This window comes from Pithys albifrons, chromosome 2, assembly GCF_047495875.1.
Source record: "Pithys albifrons albifrons isolate INPA30051 chromosome 2, PitAlb_v1, whole genome shotgun sequence".
NCBI lineage: Eukaryota > Metazoa > Chordata > Aves > Passeriformes > Thamnophilidae > Pithys > Pithys albifrons.
This window is the reverse complement of record NC_092459.1, coordinates 67,664,316-67,692,012: the sequence shown is the minus strand read 5'-3', so window position 1 is coordinate 67,692,012 and position 27,697 is coordinate 67,664,316. Positions and strand designations below refer to the sequence as shown.

The 27,697-nt window shown below is 37.5% G+C and overlaps 1 protein-coding gene across 10 annotated transcripts in view; it reads left to right on the top strand.

Annotated features, from left to right (window-relative positions):
- UTRN (utrophin) overlaps window positions 1-27,697 on the top strand; it is a 386,042-nt gene that overhangs the window by 331,818 nt on the left and 26,527 nt on the right. For all 10 annotated transcript variants that reach the window (XM_071549382.1, XM_071549384.1, XM_071549380.1 and 7 more), the window contains 7 exons: window positions 5,102-5,187; window positions 10,113-10,270; window positions 12,585-12,751; window positions 15,163-15,274; window positions 24,730-24,866; window positions 26,497-26,535; window positions 26,767-26,832. In XM_071549382.1, coding sequence (XP_071405483.1) covers window positions 5,102-5,187; window positions 10,113-10,270; window positions 12,585-12,751; window positions 15,163-15,274; window positions 24,730-24,866; window positions 26,497-26,535; window positions 26,767-26,832 — 765 coding nt within the window. The remainder of the gene's footprint in view (window positions 1-5,101; window positions 5,188-10,112; window positions 10,271-12,584; window positions 12,752-15,162; window positions 15,275-24,729; window positions 24,867-26,496; window positions 26,536-26,766; window positions 26,833-27,697) is intronic.

Below are 27,697 nucleotides of genomic sequence, written 5' to 3'. Positions count from 1 at the left end.
TGGGGGTGATAAAGAAGAGACATCTATGGGGACCTTAACTGATCTAACAGGCTGCCTTCTGTTGCTAGGCTATGCAGATAACCGATAGCTGCAGTCCTTGGTGGTCCTTAGTCGCAGTGTCAGTGTTGTCTAGGCTTGAGAGCTCTTTAAGAGAAGTCTGAACTGCAGTGGACTCACCTTCATTATCTAGTTTTCCTTGCTAGCACCTGATGTTTGTATGCTATTTTCCCTCTTCCCCCAGGGACATAATGTCCCTCTGGACTTAATATTGCTAATCTTGTTTTCTGTTGATTTTTCAGTGGTTTTTATTCTGTATTCTATTTGTGATCTCTTATATTTAATCTTTTTGCCCAACTGACAGCTTTTTGTTACCTGGAGAACTCTTATACCCAGCTGTGGCCATCGCTGGTTGCCTCTTTGGTATTCACATATGTAAATAAAATCCATGTATATTATGTCTGTCTATACCATCACAGTGTGACAGAATACTTGCACACCATTGTTGGCAAACAATAGCTTTTGCACTTTATACCGTAGTTTAATATAAATTATGTCATGATTAGTATATTTATAATTTACAGGTTTCACAGGCCTCTATTTTGACGGTGGTATAGACTATATTTAGTTGTCAGAGAAATTTTGGGTCCTAAGTCTGTGTTAGGAAGTTACTTAGGAAAAGGAACAGAGTTTATGTATTATGTTTGCATGATTATGGAAAGTTTTTGAAAAGTTTACTAAACTCTTTTTCTTGGAGAGACATACCTTCAGGTAATTTTTCCCCTGCCTTAATGTCTATCATTGAATTTCCTGGGTGTTAGAGCAGAAACAGAAATTAGGCTTTGGCACACTGTTTTGCAGCTGAGGTGTTCCTTTGACCGAGTTTCTTGAGAAACTTAAAAGTTTCTCAAGTGCTCTGCAAGGCACGACTTGTGCCTGGTATGGTGAGGTTGGTGTTGTAGTTGTTTCATTGGTTTGAAGTTCAGTTTAGAGGATTCACAAGGGAACTCATGAAGCCTGGCTTGTATCTATTGTCCTGTTATTTGTGTGTTATCTATTCTTCCCCCTTGCTTCTGCATCCTCTAGGTCCAGTATCACCTGCAGTAAGATGTAGGATAAATGCATTCTTCCTTGCTCTTTTGATACTCTAGCTGTTTCTAGCTTACCCTTCTTTTCCTCATTTGCTTATATTACTGTACAGCAGTGATAGTCATCAGATTTTGTATAAAGTTGCTTTTTTTATGTTCTCTGCAGCTGTGTTGGATCTCTGAAACAGGTTGCTCTCTGCTTGGATGGAGTCCAAACTGCAAATAAGTTTTATGTGCTCCAGTCTGAATCCAGCCTCTCCACCTTTGCTGTGTAGTATCATCCCATGTCCTTGACCAAATGGTCTGGTTAGCTGACTGCCTACTAAACTAGACCTCTCTGTGGTGTGTGCTTTCAATGCACTGTCCTGCTATGTCTGGAAATGATGTGTACCTTTCTTTTAATGACTATTTTGGCAAGTTTCAAAGCTGAATTACATCTGGGCTCTGTGCCACCTCCTGACTGGCAGTGGATGAAGATGCAACAGGGACATTATACCTGAGGTGCACAGGCCAGAGCCTGCCATAGGCACGTGTAGAGACAATGAAATCACCTACAAAACCAAAGATTTCGTTATTTGCTCCTTCCCCTCACCTCTCTTTTCTTTCCCTTTTCCCACTAAATCAATAAAATTCCAGTTCCTCTGGGGAAGGGAAATAATGTCAGCATCACACTCTAAGGATAATAAATCCTTTGACTTTGTATTGCCTAAGGTAAGAGGGCTCAGATATGTCCAGAGAGACAAATGGAATTTAGTAAACAAGAAAAGCACCTTTAACAAGCAGCTATAGTGATTTTGCCATTTTTCACTTGAAGATAGGTCAGAGGCCAGAAATGTGCCATTTTTATACTGCCTTTCACTGTTGTATGGATGGAGAAGGGATAATTTTGCTCTGAACCAGTTAACAGTTATAATGGATCGGGATCAAAGCAAATAATTAGTGGCCTAATCGATTGATTTTTTAATGACAAGTGTGCTCATATTGCTATAATAAGACTGAATAGTGTGCTGCATTTGTGGCTGTAGTGTGTTGACCTTGGCTGGATGCCAGGTGCCCAACAAGCTGCTCTATCGCTCCCCTTCCCATCTGGACAGGGGAGAGAGAGTAAGATGGAAAATGACTCACAGGTTGGGATAAAGCAGTTTACTAAAGTAGAAGCAAAAGTTTGTGCACACACAAACTTGAAGCAGAAAATAACAAGGTTTATTCTCTATTTCCCATCAGCAGTGATATCTGGCCACTTCCCAAGAAGCAGCTTTTAGCACACATGATGGTTTCTTAGCAGGCAGCCATTGGAAACAACGAATGCCCCCCTACCTTCTCCTTTCCTTAGCTTTTATATCTGAGCTGATGTCATCTGGTATGGAATATCCCTTTGGTTAGTTGGGGTCAGTTGGCCTACTTGTGTCCCCTCACAGGATCTTGCCCTTGACTGGGGAAGGAATGTTACAGTGCTCATGCTGTGCTCAGCAGTATCCTAAAACCGAGGATGTTGTCAACACCCTTCTAGCTACCAATGCAAAGCACAGCACTATGAGGACTGCTATGGGGAAATGAACTCCATCTCATCCAGATCCAATAGAAGGGCACACATGACCCATACATTTTTATTAACTCAGGCATTAAAGTTTCCTGAATTTTCCCTCTGTAAGACTGATTCTTAGGTGTTTGTCCACACAGGACAATTAGATGGTTATGCTGTGGTTCAGAGGCACTTTGACAGAGTGGAGAAAGGGAACAACAGGAATCTCATAAAGTTCAGTGAAAGGCAGTACCAAGTCCTCTCCCTCAGGGACATTATGACATGGACAGGTTTCAGGGTGATCTATCAATGTGCCTAAATACCCAGTGGAAGCAGAGGAGAAGGTAGAGCCAGGGTCTTCTCAGTGATGTCGTGACAGGACAAGAGGCAGCAAGCACAACCTGAAACACAGGAAATTTTGTCTAAATAGATGAGAAAATGATTTTTTTTAATGTGAGAGTGATCAAACCGTGGAACAGATTGCCCAGAGAAGTGGTCCAGTCTCCATCCTTGAAGATACTCAACACCTAACAGGATGTGATCCAGGAAAACCTACTTGTACCTGCCTGAGCAGGGGCAGTGGTCTAAATAATCTCTGGAGCCCCCCCCCCCCCCCCCCCCAGTCTCAGTGGTTTTGTGACTCTTTAAGTGGGAAAACTTAAACCATTAACTTGGAAATGTCAGTGCTACAAAGTCAGAAGGTTTGGGGGGAGAGGGGGAGTGTGTGTGGTGTTCAGTTTTGGTGTGTTGGTGTTTTTACTGTGTATATATACCTAATTTCAGTGCTAGCAATTAGCTGTTTCCAAGAAATAGCCAAGGGGTGAATATGTTGCTCTTTAGAAAATTATTGCAGGCTTTGTAATTATTTACATAATTTAGTGAGAAAATACTTTTTGTGCAAACTAAGTTTTTCACAGACCCTGTAGCAATCTGCTGAAATCAGGAAAAGCTTGAAGCCTCCACATATGTGCCCATAGCTTTTAGCTGCAAAGTTTTTCTGAGATTCTGTCTTTAATAAACAAATTATGTGGTCAGTCCTGAGTTAAATCAAAGCCAAATGAATTTTCAGCTTTTTCTTTATGAATATAAAGTTAAGACATAAACAACCCTACACAAGAAAGAATGGGGAAGTACCTCTATCAAGGTGCAAAATGAACTGTTTAGATGGTAAGGTATGCCAGAATGATGTGGTGTCTGTGATTGAAAGAGGTAATTTGAAGCTAAGCTTGAATATATAAAATAGGTGGCACTTTTATAACATTCTGGAAAATTGGGTCCTGAATTTCCAAGTAGGCATTAAAAGTAATGGGTGTTTTTGATTAATTCAGCAATAATTTCTCTCTACCTCTGCTCCAGCTTGTGGAATGGAGGAGATAATGCTGTGTAGTCTTACTAGATTAGGTGATAGTTGTGAAGAAAAATGTATTAATATTTGTAAGTTGCTGAGCTGATTTATTAAGAACACAGGAATAAATTAATAATTTTGTGTTCAGCACAACATTTGTGAAGTAAATTAGACAGCAGGCCATATGTTGAATAGATAGGATAGAAAGAGATGTGTAATAACCACTCCTGAAATAATTAACATATATATCACTTTATGCGGCAGAAAAGACCAAAGTGATGTTTGAGGTGATATTAAATTTAGTCTTATCTTACTTGCTGATGAAGGAGCCAGCTAACCTTATGTGTGCAATATATACAGTTTGACTACTGTTGTTAGGACTTCTATTTGCCATGTCTAATTTAAAGACAAATTATGCCATGTTGTTTGGTTTTTGAAAAAAAAAAATTTATAAGAATATGTTTCTGCAATGATCTTTTGAACTTTAAAATTATCCTATTCCATGTAATCTGTTTTGGGTTTTTTTACTATTTGAACAGTATTTTTCTTGCAGGCTTAACATTACTTGCTTTGGTACCCACTTACCTGTTCTCAAATTGCATTTTCAATTAGGGCGTAGTTTCTTTTCCATGTTCAACAAGATGAGCCTGAAATGACATTTACAAAGAACAACAGCTCCCTGTCATTGAATTAGTGCATGTTGTTGCCTCTTTATGCCCTGATATTACATGTATATCAGAGCATTTTAAACATAAAAGAAAAAATTAGGGGAAAAAAAGATAATTAATTTCTGTGATATGAAAATTTGGTTTCATTTTGCAGTCCTTGTGCTTCACACTGAGTAATAGGCTTTCCTGCTGTGTGCTCATGTGTTTTTATTGTGTATATGACATTATTGAATCATGTTGAGAGCTTTACAGGGTTAAACATCTACACCTTTGGAGTAATACAAACTCTTTTGACATGTAAACTGCTTAGAAGGCAAGCTGAGCTTTTGTAAGGGAAGAATTCTTAGTGTGATTTGTAGTGTTTAATATTTTTTAAAATATTTTAAGTAGAACTCACTGATGTCTTTGTACTTTTAATAGCCTTGAACTGGAATGAAATAAAATTAAACTGTATTAAATTGTATTATCTTTATAATTTCAGTGGCCGAACTGGAAAAATTCGAGTGCAGTCCCTGAAAATTGGCTTGATGTCTCTTTCTAAGGGCCTTCTGGAGGAGAAGTACAGATGTAAGGAAGAATTTCTTTTACAAAATACTCTATGTAATTAAGTCATGTACAATGACAACACACATTGTAGTGAAATTTGTAGCAAAACATTTCTTATGCCAGTACAAGGCAGCTTTCTTACATGTAAGTAAAATAGAATTGTTTTCGTTATCATCAGTGACAAAAGAGAAAGTAGGGTTTATGTCTTGACTGGAAAGTATTGATGTCAATTCTGCGTTCTCATGAGTCACAGTACTGCAGCTCCCTCAAAAAAAAAAAAAGAATATAGCTGTGTGGAAACTAGAGAAGTATTACATTTGACCAATTCTGTCCTCTCTTATGTATGTATATGTTTTATTCAGAGAAAAATGAAGCCAGTCAGTGCCAATTGCATCAGATTGATATGGCTGATATAGCAAGGAAATACATCAAAATCCAGCAATTGTATTTAGGGTCTATGAGAAAATGGTTTTCCAGTATACGTGCTTTCTGCCTGAATTGCACAATGAAAGTTTAAATTATGTTGATTTAAGTAATTTCACAAGCTTGAGAAGTACTGAGTAGTACAAAATATTTCACAAAAATAATTGCAGGAGCAGAAGAGAATTGAATAACTTTGTAGCAAACCCCCTTGAAAAATACAAATGAAAAGATGTACCATTATATTAGAGCATCCTAGGTGATCGACATTTACATATTATGCACATTCATCTTAAAATTGCTGGTTTTTACTGTAGTTCCTTGGCTCATTTTGGAAACACATGAAAAATGTATAGAGACTGAATTTGCTCTGTGTACCTTTGGAGCTCTGCAAAAATTTCTGCCTTCCTTAAGAGCATTCGTAGGAAATCTTACAGTCTTGGTTATTAACACTGAGCAAAAGTAGAGATGTCTTACGCATTGAGACATATTTTGGTGTTTGAATGGCATACTGAGACTTTGTAGGTTTTAGTTTCCTTATGTCATTTGACATATATGTGAATTATTCCATAACTGTAAAAGGTTGACAGACATAACTTTGTTCAGTAATGGCAATTCAGGGCAAATCTGGCAAATCTGCCATTTAGTGTGAAATAAAATGCTTTCCTAAAGAATAGGAAGTCAGCCAGGCTGTGGATAATAAACTGATAACCCTGTCAAAAGGTGGTTTACAAAAACCCAAAACCTGAGATTAAACTCACATTAAGTTGCTATTGGTAATACACTAGTATACTGAAACAGAACAAAGAAATTACTAGGTCTGATTAATTTTTGTGTGGTTGCTTTCTGTTTAGTAGTAAAAGAAAAATGGCAGCTGATTGTGGCTACAGATTTTATATCATCTGTTAGCAGCATGGACTTTTATCTGAATATTGCTGTGTAAAGTCCAGAAGTCCGGTAGTACAGAATATGTCTCTGAACGCTTCATTTGAAGGGATCATAACTTCAAACCTGAAATACATCTGAAATTAAAGTAGTTGCTTGTGTTCTCGAAGGAGAGAATTATTAGTCAGATATTGCGTCTTTTTTCTTGTTGTAACTGCTGTGATCAGTGGGCCAGGCTTTGATATCTTTGTCAGCTTTCTTGTCATTATGAACCTTAAAACAGTCACCAAAAAACTTCTTAAATCTGAAAGAAATTATGCTAAAGGAGGAAGAAAATAATGGAGTTAGGTATGGTTCTTGGCTTGCAGTGGCTTTGCAGTCAGTGTTTTGGGATCCTCTGGCACCAGACTAGTTTTTTGGCGTGAGCTCTCTTGCTTGTTTTGATTTTGTCAAACCCTAGTGCTTCTTGAGAGAAAATTTGTTGTGTCTATTGAGCTTTCAGTTCCTCCAGTGAAAACTGTAATGGAAATCTTAAGTATTTTTGGGAGAGTCAGTCACTTGGAAGGAAAAGCAAGACCCCCAAACATGGGTGCTCAATACAAATTACCTGCTGTCTGATTTTTCCCTTTCTCAGCCCTGACATTTGCTTCTCCTTTTGGCTGTGTTTCTTCTAAGCATATTGGAGGTGTTGGCAATCCTGGGCTCCTCTGAAAGTGACGGTTGTGGTTGGAGCCCTTAGCACAGCCTTAACTCCAGCAGTTAATGAATTGTTCTTTTAATGCCTGTTTGCACTGTAGACTGATGCAAACAGAATAAGACAAACTTTTCTTTTTTTCCTTTTTTTCCCCCATGCTATCAGTTTTTTTAAGCTGACCTTAGAAACTGAAGAGCTATCCCATCCTCAGCTGAAAATTGGGGATTTTCAGGATCGATGATTGCCAAGATGAGCCTGCAGCTGGGCAGTATGAATTCTGTCACTGCTGCTGTCTGTGGGGGATCTTTTCCTTGACACTGAGTGAAGATGCTGTAGCATGTTTTAGGGATGAGAAAAACACAATGAACTCTCAAAATTAATTCAATCATCTGGATTTTTATTTTGTGAAGATCCTTTCTTCTGCTTTCACATCTTTTGAGAAGAAAAAAGCATGACTAGATTCACTGAAGCATGCTGACAAAGCTTGACAGTTGCTCTAATGAAGGACAAAACAATATACGTAGTGTAGTAAGAGTTACTCTTGAGTGTTTCTGAACAAAGCTTGTCTTTTTCTCAACCAGAAGTGCAGTCAGAATGAGTTTTAAAATTTCATTTATTTGTAATGTATTAATGGTTGTTCTGGTGGGAAACATGAAAAAGGAGGGGAATAGTATAAATGGATTATTTTTTTTTCTTTTAAGATTACTTGAAGCTTTAATCCAAGCTGGCCACTGAGTGCAAAAGGAGAATGTAAAAACTAACTGGAATGAACATAAGAATTCAATGCCATTTTTTCTGTAATTTGTACCAATCAGAGAATTCACAAATATTTGTTAGATAAACTCAGCATTTAAGATGTTTTCAGGAAAGATGAATCTTGTGACTAAATGTTGATGTTCACAGCTAGACTTTATAAATCAAAATCCTTGGCAGAAACATATTAAAAATTTTAGCTGAACATTTTGACAAATAAAATTGTCTAATCAGAGAAATATGTTATGAAAGTACTTGAGAAATAATATCTGTACTGCAGACATGCCTGCCTGTTAAATCAGTGTTTAAACATGACTGTAGGTACAAGCAGTATCTTCCTTCCCAGTGCATGTATCGAACAATTTTCTCAATCCCTTTCAGCATCAATTTTTTGCCAGTACAGTCGTCCTGGTTCATCCATTTATACTGCAGGGCTTGACACCTACCTTAGGAAAATGGAATTACTAAAGGGAAAGTACATGGAAGCAGACATGGTTATCCAGGAAGAAAATGTGATTATTTTTAAGCTCAGGTTGTCTTTCTGGCTATTGCTCTTGCTTTAAGCTATTTCACATGGCCAGTTGTGACTTGTGGTAACTTCTAGTCTCAGTTCAGGACAAATGTGCTTCTGTCCCCAGCCAGCTGAAGGATGACCTAGATTTTAGCATAAGATAGGTGTTTCTGAAATATTATTTGATTCTTCATAAAAACATAAAACAGTTTGGTTTGGAAGGGACGTTTGAAGGTCATCTAGACCAACCCCCTTGCAATATGCAGGGTCATCTTCAACAACCTCAGATTGCTCAGAGCCCTGTACAATCTGGGTGTATTTCCAGGGATGGAGCATCTATCACTTCTCTTGGAAACATGTTCCACTGTTTCACCACCCTTATTGTAAAAAAAATTCTTCCTTATAACTAGTTTAAATCTGCCCTCTTTTAGTTTAAAACCATTACCCCTTGCCCTATTGCAGCAAGCCCTGCTAAAAAGTTTGTCTTCTGCTTTCTTATAAGCCCTCTTTGTGTACTGAAAAGGTGCAATAAGATCTCTCTGGAGTCTTCTCTAAGCTGAACAACTCCAACTCTCTTAACCTTTCTTTAGCGGGATGGAACAACTCTTCTGTGATCAGTTTTGTGGCCCTGCTCTTGATCTGCTCTAGCTGCTCCATTTCTTTCCTGTGCTGGGGAACCCAGAGCTGGACTCAGCCCTCCAGGTGGGGTCTCATGAGAGCAGAGGGGCAGAATCAGCCCCCTCAATCTGCTGGCCAGGATGCAGCTGAGGATACAGTTGACTTTCTGGGCTGCAAGCACACCTTGTCAGCACATATCTAGCCTCTCATCCACCAAGTCTTTCTTGGCAGGGCTACTCTCAGTCCCTTCATCCCCAGCCTGTATTGATACTGGGGTTTGCCCCAACCTACGTGCAGCACCTTGCACTTGGCCTTGTTGAACCTCATGAGATTCCCGTGGGCCCACTTCTCGAGTTTGTCCAGGTGCCCGTGGTTGGCATCCTGTCCCTCAGGTGTGCCAACCTAACCACACAGCTTGGTGTCACCTGCAGACTTGCTGAGGGTGCACTCGATACTTTGTGTATGTCATTGACGAAGATATTTAATAACATTGGTCCTCAGACAGACTCCTGAAGGACACCACTTGTCACTGATGCCCATCAGGACTCTGAGCCATTGGCCACTAACCTCTGGATGTGACCATCCAACCATATCCTTATCCACCTAACAGTCTACCCATCAAATCTGCCTCTCTTCAATTTAGAGAGAAGGATATTGTGGGAGACCATGTCAAAGGCCTTACAGAAGTCCAGATAGATGACATCTGTAGCCCTTTCCTTGTCCCCTGATATAGTCACTCTATTATACAAGGTCATTAGGTTCTTGAGGCAGGATTGTTTGCTGGTGAAGCTGTGCTGGCTGCCTCAAATCACCTCCTGTGTGCTGTAGGAAGCCATATAGTTTCATTCACTTGGCCTTATTTTTGTTATGTGTATGGTTATGAATCAAGAAAATGTAGTTAAAGTTGTCAAGATTAGACGAAGGTAAACTCCTGTAAATGGGACTGTGGCCATCTGTAACCATTACTATAACAGAAAAAATTAAAAGCTTGGACTGCAGCATTACTGAATGGGAGGGGGTGTACATGGAAATTAAGTGAAACAGTGGCTTGTTTTGGTGTTGCAGACCTGTTCAAGGAGGTGGCAGGCCCTACAGAAATGTGTGACCAGAGGCAACTGGGCCTTCTGCTTCACGATGCTATCCAGATCCCGCGACAGCTTGGTGAAGTGGCAGCCTTTGGTGGCAGCAACATTGAACCCAGTGTACGCAGCTGCTTCCAACAGGTGAGATAAAGACCTTCCAGTCAAAAAAAACCTCTGTGAAGTCTCAAGAGTCACTTGTGCATGATGTAAAAAGAAGAGAGGAATTTAAAAACATCTATTAATTTTTAATAGAAATGCATGTGCCTCTGCAACCAAGTATGGGAAGTTATTGTGAAAAGTCAGCTGTAAAAGATGGTTTATGGTTTAGGACAGGATCAAGCATATTATGTTTACCTGAAAGAATATATAAATCCTAGCAATTTTGACACCATTTGCTGCTCTAAAAGCTGTTAAAAAATTTGTAGCAGCCAATTATCATGCTTTGCATCATTCAAAGCAACCTGATACTGTGAGAACGTGCTTTTCTCTACTGGAACAAGACATGATCTCAACAGAACAAGAGAATGATCTTGGTTGTAATTTTTGACCTTGTGCACCAGGAAATTATTTAGCATCATTTTACTGACATAAGAGCTTGCACTTGCATGAAACTTCAAGCATAGTCATTTATGTATTGTGAGCCTTTATGTTGCAGATCAGAATGTGGAATAAAGCCCTTGCAGCCTGCTGTTCAGCTCCACTCTACATGCAGGGGGTTAATGAGGCTGCAAGGAGCGTCTGTCTGTTTAAAGATGAGAATTAAAAACAAGATGTTGTAATGAAACACAACTAATTCTGACTTTGTCAAGGATGTCTAAGGCTCCAACTGTTTGCTAGCAATAGCTGTGCTGCTTCAGTGTATTATTTCTGTGGCAGGGTCTGATTTCAGCATCATAAGAAATTGTGTACGGATTAAAAATTCACTATTTAAAATTACTGACTTAAATATTTCTGACTTTATTGATTCAAACATTAAAGATTTTAGTGAATTTTTAGACCATTTTTCTTTTGCCATTCTGTCATAGATATTTCTAATGTGTTTGAAAAATACCATTGTGCTAGCTTTTTTCAGAACTATTAGATTCATTTCTGGACTCATGTGATTGGAATTGGAGGTGTATTTGTCCAGAACATGACAAATTTGGTAGATACTTATGGAAGTTGGTTTGGTCGATCAACCATGTAAAATTTCTCCTTATGTTTAAACATTGCTACTTCATACATTAAGGAATGGTGCTTGACATATCCCTCACTGGGCTCCAAGTCATACTGAAATAAATTTTTCATTTGTTAGTGGCAGACTTTCTGTGTCACAAAGGAATGATCTTTATGTCCCTCAAGGATCTGCCCCATGCTATTCACTTATTGGTGAGGGGTACTAGCAAGGTAGCATTTAAACACTTGATGTGTTGTTACAGATATAGTGAAGATGAGGTTGCAATCCCTCATCCCACACAAATAGCTCAAGTTCAGTCCCTGGTCATTAGGAGAGCATAAGAAAGTGTGCAGCTGCATGTCAGTTCTCAGCCCAGGGAAAGTAAGTATTTTGTTGGTGAAGAAAGAATGTTCTTTTATTTTTTTTTTCTTTCATGCCTCTCCCTCTTACTGGCCAAAATCAACTTGGACCATGAGTAGGCTAAGAAGCCTAACATTGCTTTCTATCATGTATTACCATTCAAGAATAGTTTTAATTTTTAAGCTTTATTTTATTACTTCCAGTGAGCTCAGAAATATGATCTCTGTTCTTACTGCTGACAAAGTTGGCTAGACTTCTCTGGTGCTTACAACTTAAAGAAAATGTGGAAAATGTTTGTTTGCTTCTTAAAACAATCATGTTACTACATTAACTCGGCTGTGTTCTTTCAGGGATTGCCTATAAATGGCAGATTTCTTTCTCATTATTTATTTGCCTGTTTGTTTGTGTTGTATGTGTGTGTTTAATGTGGTAACTAGAAAGAATACTGTGAGCTCAGAACATAACAAAAACATTACATGAGTCTCGTGGCGATCACTAGACATATGTAAGCACTACTGATATTTGTCATTCATCTCAACTCAAAAGACAACCATGTCTTTAACGTGTCTGAAGTGCAGAAAGTGCTTCCCTTTCATGCTCATACTTTTTTTTTCAAGTCCTTTCAGTTCAAAGGTAGCTTTACTATGGACTCTTATCCCTTTACTGTGTCCACTATATTTGTTGCCATCTATCACAGCTCTTTAGTCTCCTATGGTGTTACTGGCTGACTTGTTTTCTTTATTTGCATTTAAATCAAGGTTATTTCTTGTTTCTTGTAAATCACTTTAGTTTAACCTGTCATGGAAAGGATTCCCACTGGTTGTTGCTTTATTTCTTCCATAGAATTCAAAGGAAAATCTGTTTATTGGGTGTGTGTTATTTTGTTGTTTTATTTATTTTGACTTTTTAAATTTGGATGTGGGATTTTTCTCTCCACAGAACCACAATAAGCCAGAAATAACTGTAAAGCAGTTTATTGACTGGATGCGCTTAGAACCCCAGTCTATGGTGTGGCTGCCAGTTCTGCACCGTGTGGCAGCTGCGGAAACAGCAAAACATCAGGCCAAGTGCAACATCTGTAAGGAGTGTCCAATTGTCGGATTTAGGTAAGAGGAGGGGATAAACTACAATATTTCTCTGAAAATATCAAGACTTTTAAGTCTTCCAACAAGTGCAGTTCTTTCTGTCTGTTTTCCACTGTTTTCATGCTTTAAGATAGAGTCTGTCACCTGTGGTGTAGTCACAGTGTGGCCTAAGCCAGTGCAGTTCTGGCTTCTGCAGTACCACTGTTAGCCATGACTGAGAGAGGCATAGGGCAGGCTGTCAGAAGTGTTTTTGCATTGGTGGAACCAGTAGATAACAAATGAAATAGAAATGCACCCCATGTGTTCTGTAAGCACAAGATCACAAGGACATGATTAGTAAGAAAAAATGTGGACTGTCTGTGTGCTCTCCTGCATAAGGCTTGGGAAACTAAATTATGCCAGGCAATAGTAAGCATCCTTCAACAACAATTTTTCCTTGCTTAAAACACACACTGATATGTTGCTGTGATGAGGCTTGCACAAGTCCTATCCCAAGCATTGAATGTACTCTGACTTTCTTATGTTCAAAGAAAGGTGTGAATGCTAAAAGAAAAAAATTACATGGGGAATAGTCTCCATGTTATTCTCCTAAATGGTAGTTGGTACCTTTACTGAGTGCTGTTACGACTAACATGCATTTGTGAATTGATTGTTCCCATGTATAAAATGGTGCAAACCCCCTGCTCACTGTAAACCCCAGTAGTGGCCAGAGCTAAAGCTAAGCATAACTCCCTTTCCCCCTACTGTGGTCATGGAGTCTAGGGTATTATTTAGGAAAAAATTAATGCAGTCTTTCTATTGAGTGCTTCCAAGATTTTTCTTTAAGTGTCTTGGCAGATAAGTTTTGTTCCCATCTTTATGTTGCTTTAAAGGATAATAATAGGAATTATGAAGTCAGATTGCCTAGTTTTAAGTGGGCTAGCTTTAGTCAACCTTACAAGACTGAGTTAAAAATCATCTTTTTTTTCATTATAAATATAGATATGTGATTATTTGCAAAATCTAATCAAACTTTGTTGCCTGTGTTAAGAGGAGATGAAATTCCTCTAAGTGCTCTTATCTCGCTTTATTATTGCCTGAGAGAGCATAGGGTGATAAAGCTCCAGCTCAGATGTGTTCTAGTTGACTAAGTTTGGGCTGATGAATCTTGTACTATGTGTAGAAGAAGGGCAGAAAGAAAGGAAGACAAGGGAAGACAAAGGAATGGGTCATTCTAAATAATTTCTACAATGAAGTTAGGGATCTGCAGCAACAACAGCATCTAGCATCTTAGCAGAAGGTAAATGTGACCATTTAATGAACAGGCTCTGAGTCAAGATTATAGGCGGTTGCATCAGCATCCTTTAAAGTGAACTTTTACATTTATAGACACATATTCTCTTGCAAAGCAAAACATAAAACTCAGCAGGGGAAAAATGTGGATGGGTACTGAAAACTGCTCTCAGGAAGCAATTTAATTTAAACTTTAACTATTCAGTAGCTATTCAATTTGGTTCAGTTAGCTCATTTTAGTTTCATACTAATAATATAACCTCATCCAGTCAGAACAACCATACTATAAAAACAGTGGGTGGAATCTGAAATTGAATTGTTGCTTTAGTCTGCTTTATTATAAATAAATATATAAATAGTGTTCCTGGTGACTACACTTAATACAAGCGAAACTGTATAAGTTTGTTACCTTCTTTATACATAAAGTCTCTTAAAAAAAACCCCAACACCAAAAGTAAATAAATGATTGTAATTTTTTTAAACTGAAATTTATACTATTGTTATAATTAATGAATTCCTAAGAATTTCTTTTTCTGAAAAGTGTTTAGAATTTCAGAGCATCAAAATTGTTTACAAACATTTAAGCTAAATGCTCATTGTAAAAACATATAAAAGTAAACCAGTCTGGCTTATAAAAGTTTTTTGAGAGACTATCTGAATACTAAATAGAAGAAAAGAAAAACTAAAGCCAATGTAGTTTAGTCAGTGAAAACTTTAAAATTATAAATTCTTCACAGTCCATCTATGAAGCTGATGTGAGATTTTCTGCTTCAAAGCAATTTGAGCAACAGAGATGATTGACAATGGCTTTCTATATAAATATAGAGACGGGAACCTCTTTTAAATACTCAGTGAGGTGTGCAGTGTAGGAAGATTCTGTGAAGTAGGTTAAGAGGGCTGCAGGTTCCTTGTGTCCTGTGCAGCTGCTGGAGTGGCACTGGTGCCCGTGGCTGTGCAGCTGTGATGAGTGTTGGCCATGCCTCATCCTGGTCACACATACCCGCACAGTTCAGGGTTCTTTCTAAAATAATCTCAACACGTTCGCTGTGTTGCTGCTTCTGCAAACCAGGTGACAGCATTTCAAAGAGTAATTTGGTTTGCGAGGCTTGATTAGAAGTATACTGACGAATCTCTAATCACTTTGTTTAATTTCCGCATAGGTATCGGAGTTTAAAACATTTCAACTATGATGTCTGTCAGAGCTGTTTCTTTTCTGGCCGTACCGCAAAGGGGCATAAATTGCATTATCCAATGGTGGAATATTGTATACCTGTGAGTACCAATTTACTGACTGTTTCTAAGGGATAACAATTATTATATGCATTATTTGAGGTCTAATTTTTTTCGTAGTCTTTTGTCATTTAGCTATTCTGCTAGGATTTCTTTTTCATATGTTTAGTAGGGCCTGTCTTCCTACCTTTTGCTTTGGAAGGCATCAGGGACTTTGCTAGCATTGCTGATTTTATGTGGACAGTGTTTGGATTCTGTAGAAATGGATAGATGTATCCAGCTCTGGAAGAACTTGAACTTCACTTTTGATTTGCAAAAACAAAGCTTGACTATAACTGCAGTACCTGTATACTTGAATATGCATACACACTATAAGGGTGAGAGCATGTCAGTGAAAAAGGACTTGCTTTACTATTGCTATACCGTAGTAAAGAATATTGACTATGCTAGTAATGCACTTTAATATCTTTAGAGAGGTGTGTGATCTTTGCTTTCCAACATTTTGATTGTTTCATGAAAATGTGCTTTGAAATATGTTGTGCTTCCTTCACCTGACTTACTACCATTTACTGGGATAGTCAAAAATTGGTTTGTACCTGAAAAAAATAAACAGACTTGATAGTTTCTGACCAAAAATCTTCTAACATCTGTGAGAGGTTTGCCTGTGATAGCCTACACAAATTAATTTTACGACAGAATATTTTTCTAATGATGTTACAAACACAATTTTCTGAGGAGATTTCTAGGACTCTCTTAAGTGGAGGAGTGGCTGGGTGGCTACATGCAAATATCGCTTTCACATATTTTTGTCAGTTGATTAAATTCAAAAATTTTAACTCAGAAATAAATTAGGAGGGTAAGTATTATGTAATCTATACAGCAGTACTGAAAGGTCTGTATGCACAGAAAAATTCAGACTGCAATGTAACTAGAGCTGACTTCCAACAGTATTACATTGTTTTTTTGGGTTCTTACAGTAACAAAGAGTAATTGAGTTACTTAACTGTGTTTTGCTGTAGTTGTTGGACTTGTGTTTTCCTTCTCTTTTTCACCTGGTATGTTTGTTCTAACAGGATTCAAATTCTATTAAATAGTGCTTTCATTCCATTACAATCAGAAGAAAACATGGGTTCTGTTAATTTATTTTCATTAATTCTATAACTTAATGTTAGGATTTGAGCGATAAATTGACATATCAGGCTATACTCTGAATAGACCTGTTAAGTAGGTCTATTGTTTTTCAGGCAGTTTTAATGTTTGTTATATTTAGTCACTGGTTTTTGTCTTCATGCCTCCTCTTTTCAGAACTAATTTTCTGGTTTTGTTTTATACTGGTTTCGTGGTATGATATAGGCCCAGTTTTGTCCATAGTCACATACTGTTCTAATCCTCAGGATCTGGAGGTCTGTAATTAGACATTATTAAAAATATGGTGATATTCATTTTGTACTTGCCTCCTTAGCCAACATAATCCAAAAATTTGAACATGTTTGGGATATATTTTTCTTGGATTCCCTTTATTTATTATTCTTAGAAAGTTCTCTCACCTTATCTTTGGTATAACAGATATGTTTTTTTTTTCTGCCTAAAATTTACAGAAAATTCAGAAATGAAAGTGTAAGGGATGTTGAAATAGATAATGCTGCTGGTCTGCAGGATAAGGTAACCTTCCTATTGAATTATCACATACAGATTGTATCTGGTATGGGGTATGGTACTGTCCCTAGAACAGAATGGTATATTTCTGATCAATTCTAGGTTTTGCCTGAAGCAGCAGATTTGATATCTAGGAGAAATTTTCAGTTCTTTTTAAACATGTTCTTGTTATGTAACTGTGAGCCATCTCATTTAAAAATAAGATTGATGAACAGAAAACTGTATTCTGGAAATGCCTGGAATCCTCTCTTGTCCCTGGGACTAGAGATGGCTTTTATTATAATGAAGATTTCTGTTACTGCTGCAGAAAGAATATAGTTTTAAAGCAATATTAAGTGTAAAATAAAGCACCGTAGGGCAAAAATCCATTCTTTCCATGAAATGTGAGAGGAATGAGGTGAATCCACCATGGCATAGTAAGAGGAGTAAGATGACATTCTTGGTTAGAGTGACTGAAGGAAGGTGAGTGTGCAGAAGGTAAAGGAAGGAACCTGTTGTAGTTTTAAGTAGAGCAGAATAAAGGAAATTGCACAGAATTTAGGTGAGGCATAAAATAAGAGGTCCAGCACTGACCCCTGTTAATTTGGAGAGCTGGAATTTTACTTGGTCCTGCTGTAAGTACACTCTGCTAGCTCCATTTCTGTAAAAAGAAATGACTCATTATATGAAGAGACTTACATGCCTTTTAGACTTCCATAATCAGTACCCACATGCAATTTGTTTTAACTAATTTCATCTGTACTAGAATAAAGAATTGATTTCACAAAAAGAATCCAGTATTATTTATTCTTACTATTTGCAGTGATGCACTGTGGTTGGTGTACTAATTTATTGCTAAACCTCTCTACATATTGAACTCATTTAATGCAATACAGTAGTCAAGAATTGCAAAATTCTTTACAGTTAGTAGAATAGCTTCTATGTTTAAATGGAATAATGCCTGAAAAATAGCATGGATCTGGGTCTGTAAAATAAAAGAAAAAGTACCAAAGGCCAGTGAATTTGTCCTTTGAATCCATTTTATTACAGTACAGATAGCCTGAACAGGAAGAGTGCACCTACTCTACCTTTTCAACTAAATCAAAAGGCTGCTGATGTTAAAATGTTACTTTTTTGGCCAATGTTGAAAAGCAGAGTACAAATGCATATACTTATCAAACCACAGTAATAAAATCTAGCTTTGCTTTCTTACTGCTAATTCATATTAATACATTAATATCAAGAATACAAGTAATAAAAAGGAAAAAGAATGCTTAATTAAGCTGACATTTAGAACTGGAGCTTAGTCACAGATGGAGGCAAGACCATTTAATTGTCCTCGGGTAAGCAGTTAAGTGTATGAAGGGATTTCTCAGAGGCACAGTAACTTCTTATTAAATTTAAAATATTTTGGAGAATGGCTCAAGGAATCTGTTTTTAAAATTAAATTTTCAAGGGGACAATTCCCCATTTTAATGTGTTTTGTGATACTTGCATTAGGTAAGAATTTCTTCATAATTTCAGAATACAACTATTTACTCCACATACTAATCTGTAATGCCATTCTTAGTGCTGAAAATGCAAAAAAATTCATAATAATGACTTCAGTTATGTCTTTTTTTCTTGCCTCCAGGATTTAGAGAGGGGTGTGACAAGCAACTGAAAACATTAAACTGAAAACTATTAAGCAGTAGAAATGAATGTTATTGTAGTTAGTTTTTCAGCTTTACGTAGACTTTCTCTGAAAAGATGGGGAAATAGGATTTTTAATGCAGACTTTTACACAGAGATGTATAAGATGTAAGATCTTCCTAGCATCTAATTTGGGAATACTCTTACATAATTATCTACGTGATTTATTTTTAGCTGTTTTGGAATGGAAATCCTCTCAATAGTGTCACTTGCGTTATATTAATGTGGCTTTTTGGAACAACAGATCCTTTGAATTTCAGATGGAAATATCTACTGCACCAGTTTTGTTCTCCAAAAGAAAACTTCTTCTTCTTTGTTTCCACTTTGCAAATCCTATATTCCACAGCAAGAAATATAAAAAGAAGCTTTTTTGTAGTAATGTACAGTTCTGAAACTTTTCTCATTGCAAGTAGACTTATTTCCTTACCTTAATAAAAGTATAATCTATTTTTGTAGTTCTGTGCCACTCACCTGGCAGAACTTCTTATTTTAGGGAACTAATTTTTGGTAACCTTCCTATACAAAACAAAGGTGGCAAAGGTTAGCCCCTTCATCTTCCAGATGACCAGAAATTTATTTCCCTGAAAGAGCTCAGAACGTGATAGTCCAGACACCAGAAATGCTTGGTTTTATCTGAAATAGTACCTGTTAAGACTTCTCCTTTAGGTAAGTCATCTAAAAATTTAATTCCTACTGACATCCAGAGAAGACAGATACATTCCTGAACATGAAGCAGCCTCAGTGTTTTATAAGCAACAAACTGACATAAGTAAGTCAGTGGTTTCATCTTCATCTGCTTAGCAGTGCACCAGGCATGACACTTTGCTGTTAACAAAATGGGATTGTTCTGAGGGGAAGATGAAAGAAAGCAGCAAGAATGGTTGAATCTGGGTATTTCATATGCGGAACATTGCTTCCAGCTGTGGAATTCAGAGATTACTCCTTGCCTTGAGAAGAAGAGCTAACTTGTTAGGGTAGTCTTTGATATCCTGCAGCTGGGCAACATGCTTTCCTCTAGGTCTTGCTCTTACACTTACATAGCTGGCATGTGTGATCTGCTACCCTTTTGCAACTTCATTTGATAAATTCTGAGGTAAGTTAGTTACTCTTGAAATTGCAGCTAGATTTCATTTTATAATTTTATAATCAATCTCTCCTCTTGGTGATATGAAATGCTATGAAATATTTCTGTTTGAAAGTGGTCATGAAAGGGCAATCTTCACCACATTGCACAGTGTTGCACATCACTGATGTGTCAGTAACAGCCATGAATACAGTTATTATACCTTTAAGAAGCTATTTTTTGTGGTATTCTCTCTCATGCCTCTATCAGGGAATGTGGGATGCCTTTTTAAAATGTCAGTTGTTTAGGACTATCTTCATGAGGGGAAAGTCCTGCTTGTTGCACCTGATCTCTTTCTCAACATGGTAACCCACCTAGTTGATCTAGGAAAGCCAATAGATGTACTCTTTTTGGACTTCAGTAAAACGTTTGACACTGTCTCTCATAGTATCATTCTGGCAGCTGGATAACCATGTTACGTGATGGGTGAGAACTGGCTCACGGGTCACTCACAAAGAGTTATAGTGAATGGGGTTATGTCAGGCAGGTGTCCAGTCACTAGTGGAGTTCTGCAGGGCTCCATTTTAGGTTCATTTCTCTTCAACGTCTTCATTAGTGACTTGGATGCAGTACTCAAAAGGATACTATTTTTTCTGGCAACACTAAAATGAGCGGAGCTGTTGACTCCCTCTTGTGGGCAGAGAGGCCCTGCAAAGAGACCTCAACAAGTTAGATCGGCAATCACTAACCATGCGAAGTTTAACAAGAGTCAGTGCTGGATTCTACACCTGGTTGTGTGTATAGACTACGGAATGAGAGACTGGAGAGCAGTGCTGTGAAAAGGGACCTGGGGGTTGTGGTTGACAGCAGGTTGAATATGAGTCAACAGTGCCCTGGCAGCCAGGAGGGCCAACTGTGTCCTAGGGGGCATCAGATACAGCATCACCAGCTGGTCAAGGGAGGGAATTGTCCTGCTCTGCTCTGTACTGGGGCGGCCTCACCTTGGATATGGTGTGCGGTTTTGGGCACCACAATAATAAAAAGATAGCAAATTATTAGACTGTCCAAAGGAGAGCCAATAGAATGGTGAAGGGCCTTGAGGGAAAGCTGTGTGAGCGGCGGCTGAGGTCACTTGGTCTATTCAGCCTGGAGAAGAGGAGACTGAGGGGAGATCTCATTGCAGTCTGCAACATCCTCATGAGGGGAAGAGGAGGGGCAGGCACTGATCTCTTCTCTCTGGTGACCAGTGACAGGGCTTGAGACATGAACCTGAGCTGGGGAGATCTGGGTTAGATATTAGGAATAGGTTTTTCAACCAAAGGGTGGTTGAGAACTGAAACAGGCTGCCCAGAGAAGCGGTCACAGCACCAAGCCTGACAGAGCTCAAGAAGCATTTGGACAACACTTTCAGGCACCTGGTGTGACTCTTGCAGTGTCCTGCACAAGGCCAGGAGTTGGACTCCATGATCCTCCCAACCATGCATATTCTGTGATTCTACGATAAAGTGACACATGTCTGTAAGTTATTGCTGAATGGCATTCTTAAGTGTCAATTTAAAAAAGTTATTAGCTGAATGAAGTATCTGTGTCTTACTCTCATATCCCACATGAGGAAGTTTCCCAGTCTTCCACTGGTATCTAACTGACAACTGCTTTAAGATGCAGCTGTCATCATACCTGCAGATATTGTAGTGGTTACCATAGGTAGGTCTAGGAATTTTGTATTCCATGAGCAGTCAGGCTTGTAGTACATATTCTAAAAAATGTTACAGGTAAATAGTGTCAAGAAATGGAAATATGGAATGTAAAATAGTTTTGAATTTTTGGTTGTGTTTTTTTTAGCTGCAAACCTTAACATTTGCTAAAGCATTTGAACAGCATCAAATGGTATCAAATTCAAGCATCTGCTAAGGCTAATATTAGATAACAAGCTAAAATCCTTTTAAACAACATAGATGTTATTTTATACTATAAATTTTGCATCTCTGAGCTTGTCTTATTATACAAAACATATTTTCTTGGAAGTTGCTTAGTTATTGTACATTTCTTACCGGCTTCCTCATAAGCTATGAATGTGTGGCTGGACTTAGTGACAGCATACAATAAGTTCACATCTCTTCTGGGAATCAATTTCTATGTGTATATTTAACCAGCTAATTGGTTTTGTGTTAGATATAATATGAGAAATGTAATTTAAAGAGTAATTACTGATGTGCAGAGTAGTCCTTTTGCATAGGTAGGTGCAGTGAAAGGAATAAGAAATTGTTTTGGGTTCCTATTATTACTTTTTCTTTGAAAAAGAGAATAGTGAAAAATAAAGGTAGGCTAGTATTATAAGTATTCAATTTCATTTATTCACATATGTTTCAGATATTTGTTACAGTTTTTATATTATATAATTTAGAGCTCTCCAACTGTATTACATTCTTAGTATTAATTTTTCCTGATGAAGACTTGTTCTATTACCAACATACTAAAAGTATACAGCAAATATTTTTTAACCTCTGTCTGAAAAACATGTTTCAGCATACTCACTTTTTTCCACTGTTTGCCATGAAATCCCAGGTTTTAAATTTATATTGGATTATCAGTCATTTTATCTGGTTTTAGTTTGTTATTTATCACTCCATTTATGCCTGGCTGGTACATTAAAAAGCACTGATGCCAGTTTGTCAGTTGCTACAAATTTTCTCCTTGAGACCTTCTGCTACAGATGTTTTTTTAGTTATTAATGTGTGGCAGCCATGGATCTTAGATCTTCCTTCCTGAACTTTGTCTTGCTCAAAGAACTGAGATTTCAAATTGAGTTTGAAAGCATGGTCCTTTGGCTGTATTTTCAGTGAAGAAAAGGATTTTTTCTTTGCTTTTGAAGTAGTTTTGGTGGTATTTGTGTGGAAATAGGCAAGATGTCATGATGTAAGAAGGAAGTGTGCAAGGTACCTGTTGGTTTTAATCTGGAAGTGCCTGGGTATTCTTTTTTGAAAGGAAAATGTTACAGTACATCTCCTTTGGCTTGATTTTGGATTGGATTGTATAGTGTGGTTATATGCAAAAAAACATAGAAGAAATGTTTCAAAGATTTGTATCTTAATTGCGTGTAAATTAAAATAGTACTTTCAGATCTGCTCAGATTTCACTGGTGAATATTTATTGCCCTCAGTCAGTACACACTCATATTAGTTTTCTTTCCAATGAACTGGATCAGGCTGTCATACCAAATAAAGAATACACCAGAGGAAGAGTTTGGCAGCTCAGTAGACATTTATTTCTAGAATGTGTAGGTACTAAAATTTTTATTCCTTGGCCTTGGGACAGAGTTCCATCTGTTACTGTTGCATGAGAATTGGGTTACCTCATGTTCCTTCTTTGGATGGTACAGTGGTTGGAGTAGATGGTTTCCAAGAATGATTTTGCAAGCCCTCCCTAAATTCACTTGTATTAAAATCCAGGGGTTCAAACACCTCTTAATCCCAAATTTGCTCAGTTTATTGTTACTTGTTAAAGCTATGTATAAGAAACTCCTACCAACACCAGTTAGATTATCTACAGTTTTTATTGCTCATCTGATCTGCATTATGGAATTTGTAACTGCGTATATTGTGCATACATTAAAATACATAGATGAATAGGGAAGTATTTTTATGTTTTGACACTGGAGAATAGAATCAAGGAATAGTTTGCTTGACCTGCATCTAGGACTCTTTGTAGTACATCAAGGAAAAAGATTACAAAACTGAAAAGTCTTTCTCTCTGTTATGGTTATCCATCTGCTTTGGCAACCTTTTATGTTTACAGCCTTCTCCCAAAGCACAGGGTACAGAAGTGCAATCTGTAGTTTGTTACAGAGGTTGGACTGGAAATCTGTAGAAGCTATTTCAAATCTTTAGCTAACAGGAAGGGAATGGCCACTTCTTTACTACAGTTGCAAGAGAAAATGCTTAATAGTTACTGCTACATTGGAAGGGAGCTGTTCTGTTGAAGTACTCAGCACAGTCTGGGCACATATACTTTACAGGCATACTGTATACTACTGTTTCTTCCTGCAGATCTCTTTATTGCTGTTTTCACCTTGTATTTTATGCCTGCATCTATCCCTGCCTTTGTAGCAGAAGTTAGCTGAATACTATTACCAGAGCAGTGCTGCCATTATTGCTGTGATTATTTCCAGTTAAATTGATTTTTAAAAGCAGTTGTGTAAATTTTAATTGTGTTCTGGGGGTGAAGGGGGTGGGTAGGGGAAGAAGCACGAAGGGATGGGGTTAAGCACTTGTCAGTTTTAGAAGAGGCTGCATTGGTCAGAATCAGTAAAAAGCTGCTGGGAGGGATGGAAGATGCTGATTGTTACTTTTAAATATAGACTTGAAGAATCTTATGGCTAATTTTTGTCCTAGTCTTATGCTGTGGTAGTAAGGAGACAAATCAGTCTGTGAGTTTGTTACTTCAGGCACTATTTGTTCGTTCTTATCAGTCCTGCTTATGCCTTTGAACAGTGGCTGTACACTGGCTGTCACTTCATCTGTGGGTATTTTTACTCTGGTAGTGGCAGACTCCTGCAGGAAGAGATTTGGTAACTTGAAAAAATGCTTATGAAATACTTGGCCATTGCAGTAGAGAATGGTTTAGCACATACCATTCCCACATTGTGATAAAGCTTTCCAATGTAGGTCTAGAATGGGAGGCAAGTGAGTGTTTTGTGGAACTTTGTGAATATAGAGGGCTGTATCTCATAAACTGATTCTAACAAACTGATGTGCCTTTTTTATTTTTCTGAAAAATTAATTTTTTTGTGTTTTATAAGACTAGTTATAAATGTTTAGCTTAAGACTTGAATCTGTTTCAGTTCTTCTCTAATTTATAAAGTAATTGGTAAATGCATTTTTTGCTGGGAATTTGAAGCCTTGATGGTTTTCCAGGAAAAGAAAATTTTTAGATGCATTATCATCATTATTGTACCGTATTTCAGGATACTAAAAATGCAATTTTAGCATCATTAACATTTCAAAAGTTTCCTTGTATTCTCTTTCAGAACAGTAGCTGCATTATTAATCATTAATATTAAGTCAATGCTATTTCACAATATTGAATTTCATTTCTTTAACTTTTTCAGACAACTTCTGGGGAAGATGTACGGGACTTCACAAAGGTGCTGAAGAATAAGTTCCGGTCAAAGAAGTATTTTGCAAAGCATCCCCGGCTTGGCTACTTGCCTGTACAAACAGTACTGGAGGGTGACAACCTGGAGACGTAAGCTTGATTTATGGAGTAATTGCCCCTGGAGTCACTGGTCAATTCTGCTGAAAACAAAAAACTGAAAGTCAAAAAATAACCAACAACAATTGCAGAGCCTTGTGTTGTATTATTTTATGTTGTTTCACATTATTTTCAGATCTTGCCTAATTTTTATATATTAATGTATTTTTTACTTAGATTTTCATAAGGATTTTATTATAAAACCATGGACTTTATAAAATCCATGGCAATGGACCAAGTTGGTAACGTTGAAGGGAGCTGAATGGCTGTTTTACAGAGAACACTTTTGAGGAGACTGGGCTTTTGGAACTGCACTGCTTCTTTGGTTATGTCAAAATTCCTGGAATTAGAAATCTCTGAGTTAATTAGGGTCCTACAGCCATCAGAAAGATAGGTGGCTGAATCAGAGAGAGCACTCTCAGTGTCTCCACGATATTATTTATGGTGCTGACAGAAGTGCTCTACTTTATTTACTTACTTGGTAATTGTCAGCAGAAGACACTCTTACATGAGCAAAATTAAGATGTGTTGACAGGGCACTAGAATTAATTTTATGGATTGACTGTCCTTCACATTCTGGAGTCTGTGCCACTACTGCACTGTCTGAGCACGGCACCACTTAGCTAACAACAGTTCATACAGAGGCTTCAGCATAGGAGCTCTGCCTTCACACAGCAGTTCAGTGCCATTGCCCATGCTCTGTTTTCATGGCTGGAGGGCTGCATTGTATTTACAATAAGCAAACAAAACCTCCTCATTAGCAGTTTAAGGAACAAGAAGAAGTAATTTGAAAATTTATCTTATTGATAGCCTGGTTTCTAAGGAAGCAATGCACACTCAAGTGTTAAAATGTTAGCCACTTTAGCTGCCACCAGCACAGGAAAACAGAGCTGCTTTGATGTGATGAAAGTTTACCAATGCTGCCAGAGATTGGAATGTCAAAACAGTAATCACAGGTCAGGATAAAACTCTTTTGGTCCAGTCATGTGGGAAATATACAGATAAATTGCCAGCACCATGCTGAGGAAACTATTGGTATTGGTTCTCTGCCCTGCAGGTGGCAAAACTCAGTAATACATTCCTTTTAATAAAAAGATTAAAGCAAGTAAAAAATCCTATATAGTTACTCAAGTGTGAGAATGTAATACAATAAGTATTTACCTTTGATTATTTTTATGCATAAGGAAAGTAAGCACTGATAACTATGATTTGGTTTGGGGTTTGGTATTGGTAGTGTTTTTTCACCACATTTTTAATAATATTTTTTAGTTAGCTTAAGATGAATGATTCAGTACTTCAGGAGAATTTAAATGAATTGATTATGGTTTATGAACTGCAGTTCAATCAATAACACTGATTTGGATTTTTCTTTAAACTGATTTTTATTTAACAAAATGATTTATGTAAGTCAGTCTCCTGTGCTTCCGTGATACACAGGAGTATCTGTTGCTGTCTCTTTTCTACATCAATTGTTGCTGATGCAAATAGTCAGGGGGGGTGGTTGCAGGTCAAAATATTTTGTGTTTCTCCAGCTTTCTCTTTCTTAAATGACAGTACAGTTGTTTCATAGTTTCATTCTTTTTCTCTCTCTCTCTTTTTTCTCTTTTTTGTGTCTTCCTTACAGTCCTATCACTCTCATCAGTATGTGGCCAGAGCAATATGAGTGAGTACGCAGACCACCTTTGTCTGGAAAGCCTAAATGCTGGTTGGGATTTGTTCACTAACCTGATGTGCATGAACTACAGGGCATGGCCAACCCAAAGCAATAATGCCATTGGGAATACTGTGAATTTATTTTTTTGTCATCAGTCTAACTTAATTTAAAGATAACATTTTCTATATCCATAATTGCTTTAGACATCTCTAATTTTGTTTATTATTATTTTTAAACTAGTCCTTCCCAGTCTCCACAGCTGTTCCATGATGACACACACTCCAGGATAGAGCAGTATGCTACTAGGTAAGAGAGGCACAGTTTCTCACCATTTTGTGATTGATTCCTGTAGTTTTTAATATATGCTACTAGTTGGATGTTACTTATTAAAAATATATAATTCTCTGTACTTAGAAGTAAGTCAAATGTTTTTAAATCATTAGCTTCTTATGGCACTCATATTAAATGTAAAATAGATATGTTAAATCTATCATCTCTCATACAGAGTGAAAACTGTTGAAGAATTGAATGAATTTCTAAAATGTGCTTTTTTTTGTTTATTTGTTTCTTCATTTTTAACTTTTAAAATAAACTGAACTTGTTGGATGTATAGTTTTTCCCACTGGAATTTTAGATCAGGGGTTTGTTTTCTTCTGTGGCAGGCTGACACTATCCATTACTGTTGACTTTTAGCAGGGCATATAATAGTTACAGATGTTTTATGTTCTGGATTTTATGGGATCACCCTAGTGCTTTCATGATAAAATGTCTTTTATGCCAAGTCCATGTCAATGTTTTTGTGGTTTTATTGAACTCCCTTCTGTACGTTCAGAGCTGGTGATCACAGAATTGTTAAATTTGGAAAAGACCTCTAAATTATTAAGTCCAACTGTTAACCCGGCACATCTGTGTGCACCACTAAATCCTGTCCCCAAGTGCCACACCTACATGCCTTTGGAACACTTCCACAGAACATGATTCCACCTCTTCCCTGGGCGCAACCTAATCCAATACCAGACGACCTTTTCATGGAAGGAATTTTTTGTAATATCTAATCTAACCCCCCCCGGCGCAACTTCAGGCCATTTCTGATTTACGCAACTAATAAACAACATTAACATTTTCAGCTTTTTACTAAAAATTCAGGGCGTATGTTTCAGTTAACTGCATT